The sequence below is a fragment of the Perna viridis genome, chromosome 1 (assembly GCF_037379345.1).
Source record: "Perna viridis isolate PV_CMFRI_1.1 ecotype Kerala chromosome 1, ASM3737934v1, whole genome shotgun sequence".
Lineage (NCBI taxonomy): Eukaryota > Metazoa > Mollusca > Bivalvia > Mytilida > Mytilidae > Perna > Perna viridis.
In genome coordinates this window covers 23,548,674-23,557,071 of record NC_142445.1, presented here as the reverse complement: position 1 = coordinate 23,557,071, position 8,398 = coordinate 23,548,674, and the positions used below count along the sequence as shown (strand labels likewise).

The following is an 8,398-nucleotide window of genomic DNA, read 5'->3' as shown; positions in this document are numbered from 1 at the left end:
TCAGATAATGTGAAAGAGTATATATTATTTATATACGCATATAGGTAAATAAATGTTTTATTCGGTATATGCGATAAGAGTAATCTAATCACCATAAAAATATTAACAAAGGAAAGCACAAAAACGATTTACAATCATGTCAATCTATTGTTTATAATAGTTTCTGTACAGCTTATTATTTCATTTTACAAAATTATATTCGACCTGCATGAAATTCATGACACATACTCAGACAATAAAATAAATAATGCATCTTAATGGTTCTTTATTGTGTATGTTATTTTTTAGTTTTTCTTCGGTCTTTAAATATATTCCGCAGTAAAATTCGCAGCGCCCTCTATTGAAAGCCGAAAATGAAGCTTACCGACAATGTTGTGCGAAATTTTCGAGTAGCAAAAGTTTTTAGAGAAAATACTGAACGCATTAACAATTTAGATTTTTCGGCCAATGGCGAAACACTCATTTCAAGCAGTGATGATGATTCAATAGTTATTTATGATTGCCAGAATGGAACGTTAGCATCATAATTTCTGTATTTTCAAATATAAACAAAGATGGCCATAATAAGTAAAACCCATATGTCCCGCCTGTAAAGGAAGAACTGTCCACTGAATTATAAAACATGGATATAATAATCTCTCTACCTCAGTCGTCTGGCTCTGCAGGTCCAAAAGTAGTGTATGCCATCAGATCCCCCCAAAAAATCCAAGGGCAAGGCAAAAGGGTTTTCTCTAATTTCAAGATCTAAATATATCCAATAGATTGTGGGGTGGACATTCATACATTGTTCTTACTTAGATTAGCTATGTTAGCTATTTTTTAAGTTGGTTTTGATCAAGTCCTGGAATCAGGTCTAATCCAGGGCAGGGGTATATCAATTTCAACTAGCAAGAATTTCCCTTTAATTTAATTACAGGTGGTGTGCTTCAGAATTGAATGAGGTGGAATTTGTATTTGTTTTATTTATTTAATTAGGTCATGCCTCCGTTGCCAATCCAAATACATGCAAAAAAAAACAGTAAATTAAACCTTTTTCCAGACTTAATAGCTTTCAAAAAGATATTGGGTCAGATTTTTTATGTAATTTTGCCACACAAGTTATTTAGATTCATACATTGTACAAGAGTAAACATATTTAAATATTATTTTAAGAGATCGATTATTGATTTTTGAGGGTCAGTTTTACTATATTTGTAATTATAAAGATGGCAACTTTAAATTAGACCTACACTACTGTCAACCAAAATTTTGAAACATTGTACATGTATCTCCACTCTTCACAGTGGAGTCACTCATGTCTTCTACTGTGACTCCAAAGTCAAAACTAGGATAAAGTTGCTCCATTTCATTACTTTTCAGAATTTTTTCTGTCCATAACTGATAATGTTGTTAAACTGCTAGAACCATTAAATACATGTATACCTTGGTATAAAGACAGGAGTAGTAAACTACAGACAATTTTTGAAATGGTGACTCCACTTAGGAGAGTGGAGACATTGTAACTCCACTCATAATATCTCCAACATGGAGAGTGATAAAACAATATGACACTTTCTTATTTACCCTAATTATAAGCCAAAAAATTGATAAAAATACAATTTTATTTTCAGACCAAAGAAAACTTTAAACAGCAAAAAGTATGGAGTAGATTTGATATGTTATACTCATGCTGTAAACACAGCATTACACAGTTCAACTAAAGTAGATGGTTTGTACTTAGACAATGTCATGTTTTAAAACGATCAGTTTTGCAATTCAGATATATTTTCATGAGGCGTAGATCATACAGTGATTTTCTACTGTTTTGGTGAAGGGACTTGGGTTCCATGTATTTGGGTAAAAGAGCACAGTAACTGAAACTTCGGGAAATGTAATATACATACATAAGGACAAGGTTTTTTCATATTCTTTCTATCAAAAACCAAATGAGTTCCACAAAAATTCCCAGTGTATTGGAATCCATGGGGCGACACTTTGACCACAATTTTGATTTTTTTTTATACAACAGAGTGCAGAAAAGATTTTGTACATCTTACAAATTTCCTTTTTAATTATTTACACTTATTTGTTTTCTTGACAATTTGTTGAAATTGTTTGATTGTCGTGGTTAACTCCACTGTCATGAATCCTACATTTAGTACTCTCAGTCTTAATGTTGATCGTGAACCAGATGTACATGAAGGTGTAGCTGGCAAAGTAGCGCTATTAATTGAAATGAAGAGAAATGACATTTTTTCTTAATACTTGTAGCTACCACACAAGACACACATTATTTTTGCGAAATACTTTGAATAGTGTGACCTTGCTTGGTCGTTCATTAAGCTTTCCCAACAATTGTTTTAAGTGCATCATTCACATAGAATAAGATAAATTGTGATGTAATGATCTTAGTACAAAAAATGTATGGGAAGAGTATGAATAACTGCAGATATACCCCAAATGTCTAGAAATTAGTAGATACCTACTACATTACAAAACTAACAAATCTTGAGACAGTGTTTCAAGTCACGATTGGGATTTTCACAGTTGTTATTTTGGAAGTGTGGAGCATATTTGGGAATGGGGCCAATATATGGACCCAAAATAAGGGTTGGAAAATCACTGTCATACAATATATACTGTATATGTTCAACTGGTTTAGTACATGAATAATTTGGAAATTGAAAACCATGGAAAATTGGTCAGTTAATTTTCCTTATAAAACTTGTTTTCATATAATTGTTCAATCCAGCATAAACTTGAGTATTTGTTTAACTTTTCAGATACTATCAGATATTTATCTCTTCATGACAACAAATACATCAGATATTTTCCAGGTCACACAAAAAAGTAAGTTTGATGTTTCAGTTATAATAAGAAACTTCTCTGTAATGTTACTTAAAAATTACACAATATTTAACTGCTATATGAGGAACTGCATGTACTTACATTGAATGTTCTTAAATGACTTTCAAGTTATGATAAGAGAGAAGGCTGAAATGTACATTGAGAGGACAAAAGCAGCTATGACATACATGTAGGAAGCATCAACATCTATTATAGATTAATGATGAAGTACATACATGTACTTTTGAAGTTGAACCTTTCTTGAAAGGAAGTATCTATTTTATATTCCTTCACTTACATGTATTTTGTACAATTTGTCAATAAGCTTTTTGCTACATTTGCTACTAACTTAATCGAAAATTATTTGAACTTTATCAAGAAAAGTAAATTCTTAAAATGTCTGCTTCTTTCTTTTTTTTTTTTGTTAAATGATTTTTAGTGATACTGAATATTTTTAAGTTGCTAACATTGTTTTCAGTACTTTATTTACGCATATGATTTGCATAGTTATATATTTTTACTACATGTGTGTTTCTTGCTGTATGAGAATGGGAAGTTTACATGAAATGATCGATCAGCATTGATGTACCTCTTTTAAAAAAAATATCATACACATGTCTGTTTGTGTTTTTTATATTTGGTTGTATGAGAACGGGAAGTTTACATTAAAATAAGAAATGATCAGGTGCATTGAATTTATGTAATATTACCTAGTTTCCGATTCAAACACAGGGGCTTGTTACAATTGACTATATAGGTCATATAAATTATCAGGACCCCAATATCTATGTATAGCCATTGCAAGTTGTTTAATCTGGTTCTGGGTAACAAGTTGTTTTGATTGAGAACATTCGGGTCATCATGGTTACAAAAGAGTACACAATCATATCATGGGAACCAAGATTCTAGCGGAAGTCGTCTGATTTTAGAGCATATTGCATTCGTGCCATTTCTGATGTTGAAAGTAAATGAAAATCAGTGGCAGAGAATATTTGACAATTAGTGATTTTGAAGACTTCAGTCTTTGATTTGTTCTTTGTGAACTTTTGCTTAATTTACCTTTGTATTTTCCAGAGTTGTTGCCCTTAGTATGTCTCCAATTAATGACTCATTTCTATCAGGATCACTAGATAAAACACTGAGGCTATGGGATTTGAGGTCACAAAATTGTCAGGTAGGTGTAATTTATAAACAATCCTATGCTAAAAATCTTTTCTTGCTTAATATAATTTTGTACAAAAGTAAACATGACGCTCTATGATTGGTTGTAGATAAAATGTTCAAGTTTACTTGGCTTTGTTGATATCACATAGGTAAAAAAAATTACATTATCATTTTTTCACCCTCAGTCATTGTTATCATACTATTAATTTATTTTTATTTTCAGGGATTAATGCATTTATCTGGTAGACCAGTTGCAGCATTTGATCCTGAGGGTTTGATTTTTGCTGCTGGTATCAACTCAGAGTGTGTTAAGTTGTATGATTTGAGATCTTTTGATAGAGTAAGTTTTTACTATTAATTCATACTTAACCATTGTGTTACAACATTATTACAATACAAAATACTTGGATGTAATATGACAAAGGCCTTTTTCCTATCTCAGTAGAATGAACTTTCAACCTTTTCTTGTATTTTGGATTATCTGGATTATCTTATATAACTATTTGTACCACCAGTAAGTGTAATGTTTCTGACCATATAATTTCCTTAGCAGAAACTGAAGTCAGTTTTCATTTTTAACTGCTACATTTTGTTACAATTATATACTGTAAACATATTAATTCAGGTATGTTGTGATATGAACATATTCGGTGACATAAATTTTCATGGTTTGAAAAAATGATTAGCCTTTTATAGTTTTGAATATCAGTTTCATGGGAACTATTTATCACATTTTTCTGTTCAAAGCAAAAATAGCGAAAATTAGTACTCTGCAATTTATATGTTTACAGTAGCCATTTTCTTACTCTGTATCTGTGTCTACATTGATATCCTGGCAAAATCAATATCATGTTCCTAACCACATACAAGGTTAAAAAGATGTAAATATTCAGAAATGATTTTTCATACAGTTCTTTAGTTTTGTTTTGTGTACTAATATAGAGTATCGCTGTAAGATATTGTTGGTTTGCATTGAGTCACTGTGTACATTACTGTTAACTGTCTGAATTAAACAATTGTTTAAAGTTATTACTATGATGATTCTGAACTTGGGATTTTAAAAACTATTATCTGATTAAAACAAAAACTATGTTGTTAAAAAGACAATGTGTGTTGATTGCCATTTTATTATTTTTTCCATAAATATATCTGATCTTACATCAAAATGTTAATTCTACAAATGAAACTTTATTTAATAGGGACCATTTGCCACATTTAAACTTGCCCAGGATAAAGATTGTGACTGGACAGGAATGAAGTTCAGTCCTGATGGTAAAATGATACTGATATCCACTAACGGTCAAGTAGTGAGGTTAATTGATGCCTTCCAGGGCACTCCACTACAGACATTCATGGTATGACTAATACATTATATATTTTTGTATAAACTATATCAGTTGCTTAACTTACAAAATAATAAAGAAACTCATTTATACTTCATCCATTGTAAAACTTTTACGTGTCAGTCCTTGTAAGAATCAGGCAAAGGGTGAAATATGGTATAAAAAAAACCCATCATTGTGATAGTGTAACTGGACTATTTTCACCATTTGAATCAAAGAAAACAGACAAGATTTCCCATATCATGCTGGACCATTGAGTTACAATTTCATTGAAATGTACTGAAAATGAACATTCAAGGGCAGACAACTCTGTCAAAAACCTCATTTTTCTGAGATTCTTTTGCAAAATTTATGTGCAAAGCCAGTGATGCAGAGGTAAAATAATGGTCTTTTCAAATAGAGAAACTATCCTGAGTGAAATTACATTGTCAGATCATTGGGTTTTTGACATGCATGTTCCTGATTCTTCCGACCACTTACACTTAATTGTTAATTTCAATAACTGAGATAAAAAACTAAGATAAAGATTGATAATTTTAGGATTATTTATTTTATCAACAGGGTTTCCAGAACAATAAAGGTATCAGTTTGGAGGCATCATTCAGTCCAGATTCACAGTTTGCATTTGTTGGTAAGAAATAATCATTTCATACTTGAAAAAATATTTTACAGCACCATGAAATATCACTTTACAATTTATACATAATTTTAAGAACACTAATCATTTCTGTTTCTATAGTCAATAGTACTATAGAACCTGTCGTGTTGGAATAAAGGAATAATAGCAGATTAAAAAAAAACAGGAAAACTGTTTCATCTGTGATTCTTGCATGCATTATGCATTGATCTGGCTAGAAAATTGGGATGGCACATAATCGTGATAAAGGAGAGGCCACTTCACCACTCTAAACCAATATCATATGCTTACACTTGACACATTTGGTAAAGTATATTTAATGGCTATTGTAATTAGACTATAGGTTGGTAAAAGTATGCATTTCAATGTGATAAAAGTTGATATCTTCAGATAAAAAAGACCAAAATTATTTCAAACTGCTATACTCAGGTAGCTGGGACACTGCTTATTGGTTGGTTAAGACAGGTTCCTCTGTGTATCTTTCTTAATGGTTGAAATTCAAGATGTAAAATTTTAACCATAATAATTTTTTGTACCATTTTGAAAACCGTATAATTTTATAGCAATAATTTTTTCTATTTGAAAAAAAAAACCTTTTAATAAGTAACTGAAATAAAGGATGTGTTTACAGCCCCATAGCATCTGGTTATTATAATTTGACTATTATTATATCACAGTTATTTTAATAACTTTTGTTATACTTCAGGATCAACAGATGGAAAGATTAATTGTTGGAACACAGACACTGGTGTGAGAGTAGCTGTATTTAACTGTGATCACCCTGGGCCTGTACAATGTGTTCAATTTAATCCCAAACTCATGATGTTAGCTACAGCATGCACAAATATGGTAGGACAATCTTCATTTGATTAGAAAATTACATGTATTTACTGGATCAAATGGAGTTTAGTCTAGATAGGAGTAAAGTAACAATGAGACAATCACTCATTTAAGTTCTTATGAAATTACAAGAGGCCATCCGTGTCAGAGTAGCACTTGCAATGTAAGACAAGCTTTTAACAGAAAGTTTTGGTCAAAATTAGGCAATTTGACTTATACACCACATCGACTTATAGTCAGAAAAACATGGTAATTAATACTAAATCTGATCCCTAGAGACAAACACATCTGCAATAAAATAAAATCAAAACAGAAAGCAACATGTTAGCACCATATGATTTTTTCATAGTCTAGACAAATAGATTTTGTACTTTTTTGACATGTATTATTATGGCCTTTGGAATGGGAGTGATTTAAGGTCACTTATTTTAAGGCACTAAATATCTTTATATGGCATCTTTGTAAGTTTGAATAGAAATATATAAGTTTTCAAAGGTGAATAGTGCTGCACCAACATTATTTTAAAATGTTTTCAAAAGAACTTTGACAGAAAGACATAATTTGCTTACAAAAATTATTTTTAAAAAGATCCATTTTACGGGGAGATAGTTGGCAGAAAAAAAATTGATTGAAAACCTATTTTTCCTTTAAATGTTGATTGAGATGAACTTCATATAATTCACAATTTCAGTAAATGCTAAATGTATTTATTATTTTGCAGGGATTTTGGTTACCATACATAGATGATTGAAGTGGATCTACAACATTTTATTTACCACAAACAATGGAGGCAGCAATTCATCTGTGTAAAATTGTGTGTGATAGATCAGAACAATTAAAGTGCATTTATACATTTTCTGTTTACAAAAATGTGCAATCTCAAATTCCATGAATGTATGATTATGCATCATGTGTATTATAATGAATGTTTTTGGTGTCTTTGGTAGTGTGACAATAAAGTTTTGTTCATTTTTCATAATTTTACAAAAAATATCATTATCTTGAATAACTCTGAATTTGGTGCAGCATTTATCAAACTAAATAATGTCCTAGTTATTTTCATAGTTTTTTTTAGAGAATACATCATTCTTATTTATTAGTTTATTTTTAGTTCATATGAATGAAGAGCACTGGTATAAAACACTTCCTACGTTGTAAAATGTATGCTTGTTATATTTAGCAAATTTTGTTGATATATATGTGCATTATTTTTTTTATACATGATGAAAGAGTAGAGAGTTTTACAGAATAAAAATGGAAGATCTATTTTATTTTTGTTTAATTAATTTTAGAAGTTTTCAGAAACCTTGTCATTTGTCACACTTGGGTATTTTCATAAGATGTTTTAAAAATATTTATGGAATCTGCAGAAGCTTCAAATCAGTCTCTTACATATCTTAAAATATTGCAATATTGGACCATCTGTGTGTACAGAGTTCAAATATGTTATCCTTGAGCAGTGAACTTATCTCAAAATATGTGGATTTCATCAGTGTGATAGTGGCATATCTTATATGGCTAGTTATCACAATCTTGTTTAATTGATTGATTGTAGTGTTGCATCCTATGACAGATATTGCATGCATTT

General features: G+C 30.5%; 1 protein-coding gene across 1 annotated transcript; it reads left to right on the top strand.

Annotated features, from left to right (window-relative positions):
* Positions 1–324: 324 nt before the first annotated feature.
* Positions 325–8,076, top strand: LOC148627852 (WD repeat-containing protein 82-like). The gene is made up of 9 exons (XM_088580426.1): positions 325–514; positions 1,611–1,708; positions 2,763–2,829; positions 3,901–4,000; positions 4,214–4,330; positions 5,190–5,345; positions 5,895–5,964; positions 6,677–6,819; positions 7,532–8,076. Exons 1-9 carry the CDS (start codon positions 354–356, stop codon positions 7,559–7,561), a joined length of 942 nt encoding a protein of 313 aa, XP_088436552.1. The 5' UTR covers positions 325–353; the 3' UTR covers positions 7,562–8,076.
* Positions 8,077–8,398: the final 322 nt, after the last annotated feature.

Excerpts from the sequence above, each read along its gene's own strand:
- LOC148627852 (XM_088580426.1), top strand. The coding sequence starts at position 354 with ATGAAGCTTACCGACAATGTTGTGCGAAATTTTCGAGTAGCAAAAGTT. Across the intron at positions 515-1,610 it reads TATGATTGCCAGAATGGAAC|ACCAAAGAAAACTTTAAACA; the intron begins GTTAGCATCATA and ends TTTTATTTTCAG. Across the intron at positions 5,346-5,894 it reads CTCCACTACAGACATTCATG|GGTTTCCAGAACAATAAAGG; the intron begins GTATGACTAATA and ends TTTTATCAACAG.